Source organism: Vulpes lagopus, chromosome 13 (genome assembly GCF_018345385.1).
Source record: "Vulpes lagopus strain Blue_001 chromosome 13, ASM1834538v1, whole genome shotgun sequence".
Taxonomy (NCBI): Eukaryota; Metazoa; Chordata; class Mammalia; order Carnivora; family Canidae; genus Vulpes; species Vulpes lagopus.
The window spans coordinates 26223372-26243605 of record NC_054836.1 but is presented as its reverse complement, the minus strand read 5'-3'; the positions used below and the strand labels follow the sequence as shown (position 1 = coordinate 26243605).

Here is a 20234-nt window from a genome sequence, read left to right as displayed (position 1 = left end):
TTAGTTTGTCAATCCCCATTCTATAACATAAAATAAACTTTCAGAGGACAGGTTCCTGTTGCTTATGAAGCAAAGCCTATTAAAATTCAATGCTATAGATAACAAATCCTGTTGAAGAGGGTAAGATACTACACCAAAAGAATGAGACTTTAAGCTATTTGAGGACAGGATTATTTACCTTGTTTGGCTTTGTTTGTCACCAGTGTACATTACAGGGCCCAGCACACAGTAAGTGCCTAATTAATGTTTGTTGAATTCAGGTGAAATAATACTGATTGTGAAACATTCAGCAGCATACCATAATCCTTTTTATCCTTAAAAAATATTTCCAAGACATTTCTCTGAATTATCTTGGCAATAAATACATTTCAGCTTAGTCTGAATATAGAATATTTATAAAACAACTTGGAGAATCTTAGTTTCTCCGAGGTAGGTGGAAGCTTCACTGAGAGCTTCTCTGGAATATTTCAAACATTTAAAGAACACGCACACAATGCAAACCTCACAAATCAGTGAGGAGGAAAATTGATCCTACTACTACTGCTTCAAACAATAATAACAAGTGATAGCAAAGACAGTGATGATTTACATGAGACCTTCAGTTACTCAGCACTCTGAAATCATCTATTCTCTCCTGATGTAACAAATGACTGCAAACTGCACGGAATTTCCTTCCTAACTTCTCTGCTTGTCCCACTGACCTTTGTTCCTCTCTCTCTGTAACAGGCTTGAGGAACTTGTCAGGATCTCCATGTTTTTTCTCCTTTGAGGGTTTTTTTTTTTCCTTTTAGCTAGATGTTTCATTCCTTATCCTCTGAGATATTCAAATACTACTAACAAAATAAATATATATTCTCAATCTCTTTTTTCTTTCCCTTTTTGAAGGGTAGCATTTTTATTTTAGGATGTGTAACCAATTTAATTTAGGAAAAATGTAATCCTAGAATGGCCTATATTTGCACACCATTCTATAAAAAATAATTTTTTAAATTCTAATTCCTCTAAGGAATGACTTGTTTGGTTTGACTTTCCTTGTCTCCCTTCACCCCACCCTTTCACTCAAGGCATTAATTATCTATGCTGTTTTTCATTTACCTGAGTGCTGTACTTCCTTTATAAACATATGTCAAGATGTTCCTGCACCTGTGTTCAGCCACTTGTAAAAAAAAAAAAATGGATGGGAAGGTCAGTTTCACTGTCATGAAACTCTACCATTGACATAGCAAGTCACCTAGATCAGACATCTAGAGGGCCCTTTAACTTTTTTGTCTAATTGAGATGAACATTAGCACCTCCATTTGTACCTGTGTTGGCTGTTAATCTGATTACTGAGGAAGCATCTTGGTTAAAGTGACACAAAGTGCTACATGAGCCATTTTCTTTATGCTTTTAGAATATCCATTTTCCTCGAGGTGGAGAAATGCCATCACTTTCTATCTTTAGTGGCATCGGGAAATGGTTCCCTGGCTATCTCCTTAAAGCACGAGTTGGGCTGACAAGCCCCCGACATTTCTTTCACATCATAATGTTGATTGGAGCTTTAATTTAGAACCACAGATCGTCTTTCCTGTGTTCCACTGATTAGAAACGTCAGCTCTTTTCAACATTCATCAGGCACTCATCAGGGATTCTCAGTGCTACAGAAAAAAACACTCATTCTTGACAATAAAGAGAAAACTCTGAATTGTTATGTTATATTTTTTAATCCTAACACACAATTATAATTTTGATCCAGTATGAAGTAGTAATTTTCATGCATTTTATTAAAGGCAAAACAAATGTTTGGGTGGATCGTCATTTAGAATGTTTTCCATTCTCAGATTTCAATCCTCCTTTGTTTATAAGCATCTAGAAAGGGCAAGGCTGAGTTCAGCTTAATTGAACATAAAATTTTATGTTTTCAGCATTATGCTCTCTTTTCATAAAATATTTATAAGTAACTTCCAGTAATTGCAATTAAAACAGGATCATCCTAAATTTAACCCCTTTTCAAATGGAGCACTGCTGAAGATAAAGAAGAAATTGAATCTGCACCACAGATGTAGTAGTCTATGACTGATTCAGAGGGAAGTGGTTTCTAGATTAATTTTCTTAAGAAAAAAAAATATAAGAAGAGCAGAGCAAAGTTTTAATAAACGTGGTTGCCACTGCCAGCATTTTCTTTCTGTAGGTATGGCTGGAGAACTACAGAGTGGGCGGAGTGCCGTGTGGACCCCTTGCTCAGTCAGCAGGACAAGAGGCGGGGCAACCAGACAGCCCTCTGTGGAGGAGGAGTCCAGACACGAGAGGTATACTGCGTGCAGGCCAATGAAAACCTCCTCTCACACTTAAACACCCACAAGGACAAAGAAGGTAAACTGTCTTCTTCTTCTTAAGGACTTATAAATGGAGACTGAGCATGGACTCATCCTGCAGGAAGATAGATAGATAGATGATGATAGATAGATAGATAGATAGATAGATAGATAGATAGATGATAGATAGATAGATGTATAGATATATTTGGAACATGAATAGCCATAATTCTGTTCACATCTTCATGGTTGATATCCACTACAGTGAACAGTAATTTAAATTTTGGTTGTAAAAAAATTTTAATCCAATTGTGTGGTCAGTTCTGATTTACTGACAAGTCTCTTTAAATTTTCTGACTGCAGGCATTGAGTCAAAAGTTAGCAGGAGTATTTAATTCTAAAAATAGAATAAAGTATCTTATAAATATATATATAAAATGCTTATATGTATTCTCAAGTCAAGAGTTCTCTTACATGAAATGTAAAACCTGCTTGTGAGCAACCCCTTTTGCTATTTGTGATATGGTTGAAAAACAAGTTAATTATGGTATTGGGTGAAATTTTCAATTTGAATTTAAATGAAATAAGTACAGAATAAGTGCAGAATACAAATACAGTGAAAACAAAAATTAATGCAAAGGTATGACTTTTTAAAAAACCCTTTGATTAAACCCTCTGACTGGTAAACATATCTTAGAACATTTTGGTTAAATCTCAATCTGAGGACCAGATATGGTAAGTGTGCCAAAGGATAAGTGAGTCCAATATGACCATTATGCCAAAAGTATATGTAGTATATATTAATATTGCTCTAAAATTCTAATCATTATTGGATCAAGTTTATATTCAATTAGTTGCTCTTAAGTTCCCACAAATAGGAATGTTTTTAAGCAATGTTATGAGTAGACCTTCTTATCTTCCCTCCTTGAGGAATAGCAGGGCTCTTGTCATTAGACTGTTTAATAAATATTTATTATTAGTTGCCAACAGAGTTCCCAAAATTGTGTAAGGTAGTGAGGATGGAAATACCAATACAAATTTGTATCAGGAATGTGGTTACCATGAGGACACACAAACAAACCAATAGTAATAATACAATATGAAAGCATTATAATGTGAGTTTTAGAATAACTGCAGTGGTATCATAGAAACAGAAACTTAGAGGAAGTGGCACTGTAGCTGAGTGATGGCACACCCATTCCATATAGTACGTGGGTCAAGAATGCAAGAGGAATTTTATTCCAGGCAGAGGAGACAGCATGTATTAAAGCACACCATTAAGGAAAAGCAAAAACAAAAGAGAAACCCTGCCAAGCAAGATGAGTATGTTGTATTTGGCAAGTTGTAAATAGGATAGGTTAGTATTTTCCAGCAAATATGTTGGCTGGAAAGGGAAAAGAATAAGAATAAAGACCTCAAAAATGAGAATATTCAGAGAGAAAATCTGGTGAGGGATGACTAGAAGAGAAGGGAAAGAACCAACAGAAATGGCTGTTTCAAATAAACAAAAGAAGAGATGACTCCTCTGCCTTCCCCCCAAATGAGTGGTGTGAGTAACGACTCATGGAAAATCAATACTGAAATTCTGCATTTGCAACTTGCAAAATTTAATTGTTTTGCAGCCACTAACTTTACGTAGCATGTCAACTCATTTAGGAATCTAGCCTAGGGATACATTTTACTACTAATGTATCTTGAGGTTGGAAGGAAGTAGCATAAAACATGTAATGTTAGTACATTAATATTTTTTGGCTATTTTAATGGCTACATTTTTAACACTCTTAGGTGGATTTATTATAGCAGTCCTTTCAGAGTAGTATAATTTCATTGCTAGAAGTAGATCAGATTTTAGTTTCTGAATGTCAATTATGTCCTGTGGGTTATTACTTTCAAAAGATCCCTCAGAATTCTGAATTGCAACTAGGTATTTTTTTTTAATCATTTTGTCATGGACTCTCCCTATCTCTGTGAAAGCATGGCAGAGCACCAAAAATAAAAGTCACAGAGAAAAAGGAAAACACAAAGAATATGGTTGTTACGATGCATCTGTTGGACTAAAGCAAATACCAAAGCAAAGACCCATGGATAAGGAAATAATTGATTTGCTTAATATTAATATTTACCATATAAATATATAACATGAATACCTTAGGAATTTGTGTCCTTTCATTTTAAATACCAAGAATACTAATAAGCTCCATATAGTCTTTGTAAAAACAGTTAATTCTCCCTAAAAGTTACAGCTTTTTTTCCTAAGAAGTTAGGCTTTATGAATACCCCCTCCCCAGAAGCACTTAACATTTCCCAATGGGAAACTTATTCAATATGCCAGCATCCCAAGGGTGAAATGTAAAGACTATAAATATGTGTGAATGGAGAATAATTAGGCTGTGGGCTGTGAGGATTGCTCACATTCTATTTTCCTTTAATAAATACAAAAGAATGAAAGTTTACTTGATAAAGAGAGGGAAAGTTCTCGAAATAACTCCTTCAATCAATCCTAATAAGAAGGTACTGATCTCAAGTAATCCTGATTGTGTAGCAATGAACAACCTACCCCAAGAGCAATTCATATTGTGGTTAATATGAAGAACAATTGCTTTTGTAGATTCTCACTAAGTGTTCTATGAATAAATGTCTTGTTTTCACATTTAACCATGCTATTAAAAAATACCTTAACCCAAAATAAAATACTTTAACTTAAAATTTCTTGATATAAAATTACTTAAAACAAGTGATATGAAGTTCACAAAAAATCCCTTTATTATCTTGGCATGTCACATTACACAGAAGAATGATAATGACCACATTAGTACAAGGAGGGGGCCACATTATATCATTTTATTCATTGGTATATTCACTATTCTTAATAGACTCACACCACACTGAGCCATAAAAATTCTCCTCCCTGAAGCTAATATGTATAATTTCCAGGAAATCAAAATATGTATTATTAAAGTAGTCGCAAAGTATAATGTATTATATTTACAACTTAGTATCCTGTCTGTGTCAGTTGAATTATACATGAGAATATTTATTAAGTTGGTGATAGTGTCTATAGACAAGAAGAAAAATGTATCTACATGATTTTGAAGAGTATCCACATTTTATTCATATATTGCTATAGACCATAGATATCCCTCCCAATCTTGACAACTTTCAGATGAGCAAAATTACCACTTCTTTAGAAGAAAAGTTTGACAAGTTTCTACCAAGAAGAGTTAGTAGTAAAACCATGGACAATTTCTGTCCAGCAGGCTGGTCAGAATTCCAGCAGACTGTAAAGAGTGTTCAGCTAATGCTAACATGAAATCTACCCTTATCAGAATATGACAGGAAGGGCCCCTGCCATGGGGAAGTTAGCAGTAGCTAGAAAGCTGGTGAAAATGTTGTTGATCATTGGATGCATGAATAGGAATTGATTGTTTAGAAGGCTCAAAGTGAAATGAAAGTAGATTTTAGCTATAGTAATCAAGACATTCTTTCTTTTGATACAGATTAAACATGTTTTTAAATAAGGGAAACCAAGAGTGTTGGTTATAAAGCACCACGAAACTTTCTGTGATATAATGTATTTATCAGGAAACTGTAGAACATTATTTTATAGAAAACATATAAAAAAAATCCACACTGAAATCTGGGTAAGGCCTGTGGGATTTGAGATTATTAAGAAAAACAGCCTGGATAATGAGCCTGTATGATGGCATATAATAAGATAAACCAGCAGAAAGGAGGATCAATGGAAAGATAATGGATGGATGGAGGGAGGGAAGAAAGGAAGGAAGGAAGAAAAGAAGGAAAAAAGGAAGGGAGGAAGGATAGTTGAACTGTGAATGGGTAGACAGAAAGGTGAATAAAGAGTTCTATTTTCCCTTGTTCTGCAAAGAAATAGGGAGAATAAAATAGTCACCATCTTTAAATGGAATGCAGATTATTTATAATTATAGTCGTTTATCCACAGTTTCCACAAACTAGCCCACTTAGTCAAATCTATTTTGGAAAAAAAAAAAAAAAAGGCTGTGCTTATGGTGCTGTTTCCCTGTTATTTCAGAAAGTAAATATCAGAGTACGTCGAAGTCTAGTGCTGCACCTTTCCTATCCATCACTTTTGAAATAACAGGTAGGTGAGAACATTTTACATGCCATTTCAATCAGAAATGTGTATTAGATATTATACATTTTCTGATAGAATTCTTAAACTGTCTAGGAAAGATAGTGGTTTACTTTTACTGTTTTTCTAGAAATGTATCAAAGCTGACCTCTGAGATAGAAGTGCATTCCTGATTCTTGACTTTCTATAATAGCATCATTAGGTAGATGTAAATTATAGAAAAACATAAAAAGATTTTTAAATTTATTGACTTAAAAATGTCACTAGGATACCATAATTATATATACAAATATATAAAATTTGGTTTATGAACACTTTTGTTGAAATAAGTTAATGAAAATATGAACACTTTTCACAATTTGTCAAATTGTGAAAAGTGTTCATATTGGGCTTTACTAATCTTAATAAGATAATTGAAAAAGAACTAAGTCACACCACAGCTACCTTTTGGAAACAGTTTACACCAATGTAGTAGATGTAAAAAGTACTGTGATACAATTATAGAATAACTAAAACATAGGAAATACCTGAAAATATCAGATATCTCTCGGAAATTACTTCTCAGGATATTTTGTGGGAGAGAAGGGCTGTTAACCCTATGAAATTTGTGATGAATAGATAACAAAATAGAAAGTGAGTTGCCAAGAGGTGTCAGCCGCTGGGATAGAAGCTAATAAAAACTTACATGCTGGGAATTAGATTAAGCTGGTCAGTGGTCTACCCCCAAGGTAACTAAGGATTTTTATCAGAGAAAGAGCTTACTAATGAGATATCAAGAAGTATTCAACCAAAAAAGCAATCAAAAGAATATATATGTAAATATATATACAAATAAATAAAATGAGACAGCTTGGAAGCCATTCTAACATGAAAAAGGACTTATAATACCTTTGACTTAGTCAACATTTAATAAACATTTGTTGTTTGACATATTTACTCTCCGCTTTGTAAAATGCTATGCATTTTTCCTTAATTTGTCCGAAAATTATTTCTTGAACATTTCAGATATGCTTAAGGGATTCTTTATATCAGCAAGGTGCTATCATACACAACCTTCATCCCTGAATAAACAATTATTCACACCTCTGACTTTGAATACAGGAAACATGCTCTAGTTGTTAGATCAAATGAGGAAAGTCAAAAGTCATGCACTGTTTCAGTTTGGCCACTCGTTTAAGAGAACATCTTTATCTTATTTCTCTTTTCTAGCTACATACATCGCTTAAAAAAACTCTTTTGAATTTTCCGTCTTAAGGCTACTTTCAGAAGAACCCTGGACATTTAATCCAGAAGTCTCATTTTCTGCTTGGCCTTGAATCCTTATGCACACTATTTAACTTTATTTGCCTAAAAATACCTGTTAAATGACTCTTCTGTTCCATTTCCAGCAATATGGCAGATTAGAATAGCTGAAAATCACCCCTTACAGAAGACCTAGACAGTATACAGTAATGTTTTAAATGCTTCTAAGAGCAGAACTGAGGTCTTAATTAACTAAATGATTTCCCAAAACAAACCAAGAAGGTTGACCTGATACTTTCCATGGTTGCCCTCAGGCAGTGATGGTACATACAGGAGGAGGGCTATCCATTACAGGGATTCAGGAGGAGTGATGCCAGTTAAGGGGTATGACATAAAATTTTCAGCCAAAAACAGAGTACAAGCAGAAATACTGCTTTACTTTATCACTCTTCAAGTGATAAAGTATCACTTTATCACTTACTATTGCACCAGTAAATGAGTAGAGAAACTCAATTTATCTACAAAGGAAGAACACAAAGGAACCACAATCAGCCTCAACCTCAGTCTGAATAACCCTCTCCTACGAATTCCAGCCATGGGCCTGTACTCACTACTAGTTAGTTAAGTTTCAAATTTCTGTTCAAAGATCACGAAGTTGAGAAATTAATATAAGAAATGGCATGTAGGGGGTTTCACCGGGAGTTTGGGGGGCATAGGCTGGAGAAGAGAAGCAAGTGTGTAGTCATGTCAACGTTGGTAGTGTGGGTTATCTCGCAGTTCCTAGAAGAGTACTTGAGCTCCACTCCTCAGCGCCTGAAGTTGCTTGACGCTACCTCCTGTACATACTGCTGACCAGGGCGCAGCAGTTCGGTTATTGTCTCCTCGTGGGGACCTTCCCCTTCAACTCTTTTGTCTCGGGCTTCATCTCTTGTGTGGGGAGCTTCATCCTAGCAGTTTGCCTAAGAATACAGATCAACCCACAGAACAAAGCAGATTTCCAAGGCATCCCCCAGAGCGAGCCTTTGCTGATTTTCTGTTTGCAAGCACCATCCTGCACCTTGTTGTAATGAACTTCGTTGGCTGAATTATTCCCATTTACTTAATTAGGGAGTGGGAAACTACAAGAATGTTCACTTTTTGATTTCCCTTGGATGAGAACTTTTGAGATGGCAACTTGGACATGTGGATTTTCTTCAGATTGATACGCAACTACCAACTCTGATTTCGAATGTAGGTGGAGAGCCCAGAGAAGTTTCCTTGCTTCTGTGTTAGAGCAGCTTTGTAATGGGCATTTATTAACATGACCTCTGCTTCCCATTAAGTGTAACCTTTTTGCCTTCCAAATTAAAAAACTCCATGCCACTCAAAACAAAACAAAACAAACAAACAAAAGAAATGGCATTAGGCCAATGGTGTTACCAGATTTCCTGACATAAGTAAAAGCCCAAACTCTGAAGATGGGAATACCTTAACCACAGTAATTCCCCAGATAAACTGTACAATCAAAACTGCAAAGTACATGAGGAAAAAAATAATCCATTTTAAACAGGATTTTAAATACCTAACAAATATTAAGGTTAGACTTGCAATGTTGAAAATATTGGAAATAGGAGTTAGAGACCGTAAATGATATATGCTAGAACTTACTAAAGATGTAAAGAGAAAAATTAAAACATTAAATACAATAAGTCACAATCAAAAAAGACCAGATTTTTAAAAAAATAATAAATAAAAAGGAGTTCTAGAACTGAAAAGTACTTTTACTGAAAGTAAATGGGCAGATTAGACAGATTGAGCTCAACAGTTACTAATAAGCTCAAGACAAATGGAAGGAAATTATTCAAAATGCAACATTGAAAATAGGAGTTGAGAATAAAAGTGAAGTAAGTCATGCAGAATTAAAGAAGAAGGTTCAAAATAAGGGAATGACTAGAAAAAATGAGAAAAATTTCTAGATTTTATGAAAGACAGGAATGTACAAAATCAACAAAGACAATTTCCAAGCAATATAGTGATATATGCATGCTAAGATATAGTATAGTGAGATTTCAGTCCATCCACTATATAAGGACAAAGTAAAAGGAATAAAGAAAAAGACAAAAATTAACTAAAAAGGAAGGAGAGGAACATGTGAAAGTTCATGAGTACCTGTATATCAAACCTTTCTCCCTCTCTGTCCTTCATTTTCCTCAGTTTGCTAGTGGGAAAGATGCATGTCATACATGGGCATTATTACCTAAGCAAAGGTAATCATGTCAAAAAATTATTACCTAGAGAGGATAAAATGTATTACCTATGTTGGTGTCTAAAACAGTCATAGATGTTATGCTGATAAAATATGTAAATAATATGCTAACAAGGATAAAACATTGGAAAATAATTTTTATGCCCCAAAGAGATGGTAACATGCTAGAAACAATGGAATTTCTCTAGCAGCGTGAAGTCTAATGAAATACTTACAATACTTAAACATAAGTCCCAAATGCCCAGTCTACAAGAAAACAATAGTAATAATGATATCATGACAGTGACAATATTGATTGAATTTATTAAGACACTATGTTAATTATTTGGTTGATGCAAAGATTAAGTGCTTAATGTGGGAAACAAACAGTTGGAATTAGTGACTTAATGTTACACTTATTCTGTGCCCATTCTCCGAAGTGTTACTTGTCTGAACGTCAATCACAATCTCTTTTTTTTTCTAAAGATTTTATTTATTCATGACAGACAAACACAGAGAGAGAGAGAGAGAGAGAGAGAGAGAGAGGCAGAGACACAGGCAGAGAGAGAAGCAGGCTCCATGCAGGGAGCCTGATGTGGGACTCAATCCCAGGTCTCCAGGATCACGTCCTGGGCTGAAGGCAGCTCTAAACTGCTGAGCCACTGAGCCACCGGGGCTGCCTGTCAATCACAATCTGATTGATGAAGTGCTACAAATTTGAATATCCCACTTGATATTCCTTCATTCACTCAGTAAATACTTACTAAACAATTACTAAGTTGCACCACTGGTTTATATGTTGAAGATAGAATGTTTTAAAAAAGCAGACTTGATCCCTGTCCTCAGGGAGGTTATAGCATAAGAATAACCTTGGAACTGTAGTTTTATTTACTGGGGTTTCAGAACTGACCCTTCAAGATTGACATGGAGAGAATTCTACATACATACCCATTTGAGATTCTTCAATTAAGCCCTGAAAGAACACTGCAACCATGGCCCACCCTTAATAAAGAACCTTTACCCTCATTCACTGGGTGAATTATTTTTGCAGGAAGTATATATCCTCAGAATGTAGTTTAAGTATCACCTGGATGCTTTAAGAAAATGCAACAATTCTACATGTTATCCACTGAAATTGTGAGTCTGTAAGTCTGGAATGGGTTTAGGAATCTCTGTCTTTTTCATAAGCACCATTCTGATTATAATCAAGAGTTGATTTTTTTCCATAAAGCTCATAAAAGTCCTTTTAAAAGCCTTTCCAAAACTATAGGAGAGACTAGGATAGGGGTAGGGAAGCTCCAGGTTTCCAGAACCTGAAAGCTTACATAATTTAAGGGACTCTTGTTATTATAAAAAAAAAAAGTCTTTTAAAAAGCAAAATTCCAAATACAAAATCACTAAGATCTCTGCCAGGGTCTCAGATGGGGAGTGTATATGAGAAGGACCCTAAACGTTAAGCTTCATAGGCTTCTCAATAAATCTGTCCCAAATTGTAACAGATTTTTGGTCTCTGTTAGATCCAAAGAGAATCACTGCCTTAAGATGAGACTCAGAAACAAAGGCATGCATGTCCAGAAAAGAGGTTTTCCACAGTTCGGGAGGGCAGAGCGGGGAAAATGGAGTGACTGGGAAAAGTCACTGGATGTCCTCCAAAGTGAAGTAGAACTTTTAGTTCTACCAGTCTTACTTTCATTCATCAAGCCCTGGTTTTATCTTCCTGGGCTGCAAATCTTTGGAAAACCACGAAGCCTTGCTAGTAGTTAAGCTAGGAAATTGGAGAGGTCAAACACCTAACACTCTCAGACACTGTTTCATCTTACTTCATACCTGTAACCTCAGATAGAATGAAGCCATCCATGGCTGTTAGAGAAGAACCTTCCATTAATGAAAGAAAGATGGTAGACAAGATGTCACATAACCTGCCACTGTCAAGTGACTGTAGTACCATGTGCTTTTTGTAACCCTTAAGCACTTATTTCTCAGTGCGCTGTAGATGAATGATAGCACCAGAAGGAATTTTGAAACAAGCACTCAGGGATGCGTACTGGTGAATGAATAGCATTTTTTTTTTCAGAGGCACACTCTTGCTCTCTAAGAATGTAAAAGAAATGGTTTGTGGCTGACTGTTGCCTGCCTTGCTGATGATTGCTCAATAGGGAGTAGCTACTCTCACCGGTGTTAACAGAGGAGTACAAACTACATTGTGGAACTCATTAATATTTATTCCTTCTAAAAGCAATGGGCAATAAAAAGGGAAATAAACCAGGGAGAATAGCAGTGGGAAAAGGAAGCCATGACAACAGATTCATCTTGGAAAGGTTTCACCATTTATTGCCCACAAAAATACACTGAAAATACAGGATCCGTATTGTTATATTATTAAACTGGAATACCTCTTGTTGGGCGAAGTAATTTGTGAAAAAAAATTGTATATTGAACATAATTCAATAATTCAAAGTCGCTGTCTATATTCTTGTAATTAGATAGTTTCGATGTACTTCTTTACAATTTCACATTTTTGATATTCAACAAAGCTACATGTTCTCATGTAGCCCTGAATTAAGTCTGGACTTAATTCAGTCTGGACTGAATCTGCCAATACACGAGGACTTTCTCTAAGATAAGGATTACCTATGTTGCAACAGAAACCAGTTAACATCTCTGTCATCTCTGTCATGTTTTTTCTTGATGCTCCTCTACTTTCTGCATTAAAATCCCTTCAGCCATTGTCCCCAAACTATCCCAAATAACCTCCTCCTATTTCAAATAATCATTTTCACACCATAAGATGTCAGCGATCTTTCTTCACCCAAAGCCAATAGCTTTCTCAGACTATATTACACAATTTACCACTTGATTATATATAATTCTATTATTTTACAATTCTCTCATGGATATTTATGCCACCACCATCAGTATTTCAAACTTCTGAGGAGGACATGGTGTTTTTTCCCTCCTAAATTTTAGTATTAATGTCCATCACTCTTACCAGAGGCCTGGGGAGATTTGCTGATTGTGTTGTTTAGAAATGTTTTAAGACTAAGAAAACCCTTCAGAGGATGTTGAGTTCTCCGTCATCTGATTCATAGAGTTTAATTTCAGATTCATCTCTGTGTTTCACCAACTTCATTCCTATGCTTCTTTGTTTTCCTGTCCTCTGCAAAGGGCTAATGAGAACATATGTAAAACACATCTTAGCATAAGGCCTTTTACTTGTTTTTTGCCAAAATGAATATTCATTGCTTTTGTTTATGTCTTTACTTTTCTGGTTAATTTGAGAAAAGAGGAGAGATAGTTAAAATAGTTTTACTCTAAAACATCTACATGTCTCAAAGGCATAATGGTATACCAGCCTTGCTAGTTAAGAAACATAACAGAGGATATATAATTCATGGAGTCTCTTTACAATATGTCCCAAGTTTCTGTGGTGTACTTACATTATATATAAAATTTCTCCTTTCTTGGAAAGAGTAGACTTTATTTGTATTAATCCAAACTAAAAAGAAATATAACTAATTTTACTGCTAGCATTATGAGATGCAGAATAATCACAGCTTCCCTTACTTTGTGATGCTGAATCTTTGAGAAATTTAAGCAGCACTCTTGCTCAAGCATTCTGAAGGAAAAACTTACAGGAACCCTGGGATTGTTTGGTTGCTCAAAAAAGAACATTTTCCTTGTTTTACAGCCTGAGAAGGCCACACTGGTCCATCTGCCCAGAATTTCTGGGCATCTAAAACCACATTGATTAGACAGCTTTATGCATTGGAGAACTTAGTTCTTCTTGTCCAAATAATATTAATGACAATATGGAGACAAAAAGAATTATTAGAAAAGTCCTTGTTTTACATGTTCTCAGCTAGGTCTGATTACAAAGGCTTGGATCAATTAAGTATCCTACTTCATGAGAAATTTCTAAAAGACTTCGAAATAAAATCCTGTTTTTCACCAAGATAGCTCTTGATCCATTTCTTACTGTTTTCCAAATATATATGCATAACAAAGAGATAAGAAAAGAAACTAACATGTTGTGATAGATAATATCTATCCGTTAATACATGACTAAATGGAGAATAATTTTCTACACCTATTAAAACAGTAAGTGACAGAGGATAGACTCAAAGCCAGTTTTTGTTTGTTTGGTTGGTTGGGTCATTGTTTGTTTTTTGTGGTTTTTTTTTGTTTGTTTGTTTGTTTTGCTTCAGAATCTAAACTCTAATAATACTCCCCTGCTCTGTGAATTTGCTTCAGAGTAAATGACAGGGTACAATCACTGTCCACAACTTTATCAAAATCACAAAGTAAGTGGATTATATTATCTGATGTTATCTCTATTACAAAATAAATAAAAATGCCATAGAGGTCTGCCTCTAATAACAGAAAATTGAAGGAAAATTAAACATAATTTAAGCCCTTTTAGGATTCAACCCAAGAAGTTTATTCCTGAGATGGTTCTCTTAGGTCAATGTGGATTCTTGTCAATGGTTATTTGAACCTGTATTATATTGAATCATATGAAATTGCTATTCTTTGCAGGTCAAGATCCGTAGACTATTTTCAATTTCATATGGTTCAATGAGTAGGTGCCTTTACTGTGTTGTATCATCACCTGATGTGATCTGCTTTTTGTCCCAGACTTTTTACTGTCAGAATCAAGCCTGCAGCTGCTGGCTATGAATTATAGTCAATGTTTTCACATGAACAATATGCATTTGTGCTGTATGTAGTATGCTTTAGAGAGGGTAATGATTGTCTTCTATAAAAAATATGTAGATTTCCCCATAGTAGATATTCTTTATGGGAAAATAACTCATATTGATGGTTTGAGAGTGACTTGAATTCATCAAGTAGCTTTTATTCTATGCACAGTTAGAAAAGAAATATCCTGCATTCAATATGTGATTTTTAATAATTACCTATGCTCCATGTTGTTTTATGTAGGTGCATACAGTAAAAGGAGATAAAGTGATTTTAGGGATAAGTGGATGAGTAATATGGTGCAAAAGAAAAATGCTAGTAGGTGAATGCCAATATGAATATAAAAAAATAATGTACAAAATGTATCCTATAAAATCCTGTGATTTTTCTTAAAGTAAGACCACAAGTTTTGGCTCTAAGCTTATAATAGCCCATGCAAAGAGGAATGCTACATAATTTATAAAATTCACAGTGTCCATTAGACAATAGAAAACATTTTTAAAGGAAAAGCATAACAATTTCTGTTTTGGAGTCTGAAAAACATTGACCAGTAGACCTTCATAAAGATGACACTGTAACTATATTAAATTATACCCTTATTAACATTTTTATAATAAATACCACAATGAATCTTATATGGAAGCTTTTTATTAAAGCAGTTTTCCTCAATGTAGGCCATTAGCTTAAATATAAGTGTAACTCAGGAAAGGCAAATCAGTGAGGATTGATGTGATATAGTACAGATTTATAGGTCTCTGCTAAGCAAGATAACCCAGGGATAGAGTTGAGAATATCTAAACAAATGGATGCACAGCTATTCCCTCAGGCAACCCTCCTCAGAGCTTTGATAGATATTGAGAGGCAGAGAGTTCCCTTACATCCCCTGACACAAGGATCTGGAGTACCGCTATTCTGGTTTCTATTTAGGTGCAGTTAAATGCAGGGACACATTTTGCAGTCATCATCTGGGTGAGGAAAGGATTAGCATTCCTAAAGGAAAATCGAAAGGCTTGACAAAGACATAAACTTGAATAAAATATTATCTCACTTCGAACAGAAGGATGAATCCATGCCTAACGAGATGCAGGGCAAGGAAAAACTTTAGGCATAGATAAAGGAAAATTAAAGGTCATAAATCTATTCTATAGCTTATAAGCCATAACAAAAATCTGAAACACATGGAAGGGAGATCTGCCTTCAACAATAATGCCATCTCTTAGAAGAAGCAATTTACCTTTCCAGTATCTTCTTCAAGATAAACTGACTCCCTAGAATAAATCTATGGAATTAAATGAATTAACTTGAAATAATAATAATAGTATGAGAATTATGTGAGACATTGTTCTCTTTTACATTTATTTGCTTATTAGACCCTCACTGAAAATCTATGAAGTAAATACTATATTTATATAATGTTGAGGTACAGAGGAATTAAATTATTTTACCAAGGCACTTAGCTAATAAATATCATATTCAGGATTGTAGATCAAAATGTCTGGCTCCTGAGAGCTTGTGATAGTAACCATTGTGCCATTGAGTTAGAGTTATTAATTGTAAGCCAGTTTAACGTTGGGCAAAAGTGATATTTCTGTGGGTGATATTTTTCCCCTAAGTAGCTTTAATGGATTTATTAACACATCTATTCAACAGATCATGCAGCTTGAACTATTTCAATGATACTGGTTTTAGAATGTGTGCCTTCTTTTAAATAGCAGGTAGGTCTCAGAGCCAATGATCTGTTAAGATTATTCCTATTTCATGATAATAAAGCTATACATGTATGAAAATGCCCATGTTTCAATTTTATATGGCAGAAGGTCATTCATTTATTAGACCAAAATTTACTGAGTGCCTTCTATGTGTAAACACTGTTTAAATGCTAAAAACTGAGAAGTGAATAACACGGACAAGATTCCTTCTGTCACAGAGTTTATATTTTATGGAAAGAGACTATAAGCAAATGAAATAAATAACAGGTAGCAATAAGTACTATGTAGAAGATTAAAATACGGTGATGTGAGAGACTATAACTGGGGAATAATATTATTTGGATTACCAGGGTATTATTTGCATACACACACACACACACACACCAAATATACCAAAATATATATACCAAATTCTCTGAGGGACCAACTCCTATATGTTGATCTTTCTCTTTGACATCTTGAATCATAACAGTCAGATATGCTTGTCTCCCCTGCACACACTCTTGTAATGACAAAATAAATAAATGTTTTAAAACAACATTAGAGAATAGTTCAAGCTGCATGATCTGTTAAATAGATGTGTTAATAAATCCCTTCAAGCTACTTAGGGGAAAAATATCACTCACAAAATAGATAATATATAACAAGTGTTCACTGAATAGATGAATAAATGGACTTAGTAATGACCCCCAAGCATTGATACATATGATTAGCAACTAGTGTTACTTGAGCAAAATTTCTCCTTCTAATAGCCAGAGAGATGAATATTCTAAGATGTGTATTTAGAAAAACATCACAAAACCTCTAAATAATAAGCCTAAGTAAATACTTTAAATCTTTAGAAAACCAAACTTATTGTTAGGCTTTTGCTTCAAGCCATAATCAAGTAACTGGAATTCTCTCAATACGAATAACTAAAAATTGGACAAAATATGCAAAGCACCTCTTTTTTTACATCAAATAGCAAACAGTAAAGACTCTGATCACAGTTGTGAGGTAATCAATCACTCTGGTCTTCTACTGGAAGCTCTTTACTGACAGAAGGAAAACTGAAAGCAAGCATATTATCAAGTGTTATTGAACCAAGTCATCCAACATCTAAGTTCTGGATTGCTAAAGTGACTGGAAATTTCAGGGCTGGGTAGAGAGAAAGGGGTTCTGTATTAGAAGTACTAGAGCAGAGTCTGGGAGTCCATGTGGAGATACATCATAGGTACTTTGCCCATGGTTGGGCTGCACATGTACAGAATTATACTCTGTGAAGTCTAGCAGAAGACCTGTACTGCAAAGTGAAGACTGAAAGGTAATTGTATAGGTAATGCCATGCTGGAAAGCATCAGAGTTCCAGCCCTATGATGGTGAAGAATTTTCATTAAACACCTTGAGCTTTGAAAGACCATGACTTCAGGGTAAGGACAACACTGTTACAACCAAGCTCAAATCTGAACCAAACAAACCTTAATCCAAAGGAAACCAAACCTATAAGGATAAGGAGGATTTTCTAGCAATTTAACTGTGTGACAGAACAAAACTTATAAAGGAAGATATAAAATAGAAAAAAATTAAAAATGAAAATGACATAATCCAGACTCTACAACATGCCATTCATGAAGTCCAGTGATTAAAAAGTTACTTCATGTGCAAAGAATTAGAATAAAAAGACCCATCATGAAGAAAAACATCAATAGAAAAATACCTTAAGATGACCCAGATATTAGAATTAGCAAGCAAAGACTTTAAGAAACTTACACATACATTGAGGGATTTAAAGGATAAGATTGTCTTGGGACACAAACGGATGGAAGTTTGAGGAAGTAGACATTATAAAAATATAGAACTTCAAGAATATAACAAAAATCTATAATAAAAAATTTATTGACTTGGGTTAACAATTGGGAGACTGCTAAAGAAAGACTAAGTGATCTTGAAGACAGATCAGTAGAAGTTATCAGATCTGAAGAACAAAGAGGAAGGAGACTGAGCTGGGAAAAGGTGAACAGAGACTCAGTGACTGATGAAATAGTATCAAGGTATTAATGATATTAGAGGAGAGAGCCTAATCTAACAGAAAACCTTTTTGAAGAAATAATGGCCAAAAATTTCTTAAATTTATTGAAAAAGAACAAATCACAGATTTAAGAAGCTCAGCAAACCCCACGCAGGATAAATACAAAGATAATAATAGCAAAAATACATTATGCTCAAATTGTTTAATCTAAAGATAGAGTATTTTTAAAGCAGCAAAAGGAAAAAAAAACATGTGATATGTACATGTGAATAAAGATAACAAATGAGGATTGAAATTTCATTGGAGACAATGATTAGGCCATAGAACAATGAAACAGTGTCTTCACTGAAAATAATTGTCAGATTTCTATAGATGGTGAATATATTTGTCAACACTAGGCATGACAAACTAACATCTTCAGAAAAATAAAAGCTGAGAGAAATGATTACCAAGCAGTTTAGAGTATAGATTATGAAAACAGAATGCCTGAGCCATGTGATACTGAACAGATTATTACCCTCTCTGTGAACCTGTTCCCTTCTCTATAAAATGGAAATACTAAAACCTGTCAAAATTTTAAATGAGAGAATCCATATACTGCACTTAGAATCATGCCAGGCATATAGTAAGGTCTCAATCAATATGATTTAAAATATAAAGTACGGCCTATGATTTAGAATAAATTTCCACTCAACAAAGGGGGGAAAAGTGTGTAATTCAATAAAAGTTCTGTGAAGGCAAAACATTCCCACAATTCTAGCTTAGACCTTGAGCACTGAGTGAGTGCCTTCAAGCCCAGTTCTCAGCCTTCCTCCAGAATCACATCCCAATTTTCATTTGGGTGATAAATTAAGGATCTGTGGACCCTCCACCATTTCCTCATTTCCAAAGAGCTGTATCCAGTAAAACCAAAACTGTCTTCAAAGGAATACCAGGTTCTTCCCTTTCTTATATTTGTGTTCTCGGATCTATTTAATGCCAGCTGATTTCATATCAATCTTTATAAATCATTGCGGCTTCCCAACTGAAATGCAGCTGAGCCCATAGAGAAACTCTCCTCTGACCAGAGAAAGGAGCTGAGAAAAGCCAAGAAGGTCATTTGATGAATCCATCAAGAACAGAGATAGAAATTATCATGACATGCAAATACAAGAACTAGGCTAAATACCTGTGAGACCAGATACCCGGTTTTGGATCCGCTCCTAAATACCATCTCAAAAGTTCTTTTTCAGGTAGTATACCACCTGGTCTCTCATCAAGGTGAAGCCAGAAGCTTAAAGCCCTCCCCAACCCATTTGCCTAGAGTCCCTCCTTGCTTGATGTATTTTTCTCTACTTTGAGTGATTCTCTGTGTCAGACTCAATAAATTTTAAAACAAGTAGCTCTCCATGTAAACTCTGAATGATGCATAATGTGAAAAAAACAGTCCATTCCATTTTTTTTTAACACTCAGAGATGCTTTGGGAATAAACAAAGTCAACAAAGTGAAAGATGACCCTGCTGCACATACAGCACATTTTTGCTGTCCAGAGGAAAGAAGTCTGAAATATATGAGAACAAGAAACTTAAATATAATAGTAGAAGAGATTAGGAGTAGAATTTCTAAATTGCAAGGAAAGATTTAGAGAAAAAAATAATGAGGTAATAAATAGAATACTTAAAATTCCATTAGAATAAAAAATGAAAATGAAAATGAATAAGATTTGGGGTAACTATAGTAGACTAGAAGTCGGTGAAAACATAGATGTAAAAGACATAAAGTTGAGATTAAAAAGTTAAAACCTGTGAGATAAAATGTAAGAAGGGCTCATTAATAACTAATAAAAATTCAGCTCAAAATGAATTAAAGAATTTAATGTTAAGAACTGAAACCATAAAACTCCTAGAAGAAAACAGAGGAGGTAAACTCCTTGAGATGAATCTTGGTGTTAGTTTTTTGCATTTGACA

The 20234-nt window shown here is 34.7% G+C and overlaps 1 protein-coding gene and 1 pseudogene across 4 annotated transcripts in view; both read left to right on the top strand.

Annotated features, from left to right (window-relative positions):
• THSD7A (thrombospondin type 1 domain containing 7A) overlaps positions 1-20234 on the top strand; it is a 423880-nt gene that overhangs the window by 224603 nt on the left and 179043 nt on the right. For 3 of the 4 annotated variants that reach the window (XM_041727876.1, XM_041727874.1, XM_041727877.1), the window contains exons 4-5: positions 2171-2352; positions 6346-6414. In XM_041727876.1, coding sequence (XP_041583810.1) covers positions 2171-2352; positions 6346-6414 — 251 coding nt within the window. The remainder of the gene's footprint in view (positions 1-2170; positions 2353-6345; positions 6415-20234) is intronic. The other variant, XM_041727875.1, reaches the window with a different exon arrangement.
• LOC121474773 lies at positions 8392-9010 on the top strand (annotated as a pseudogene).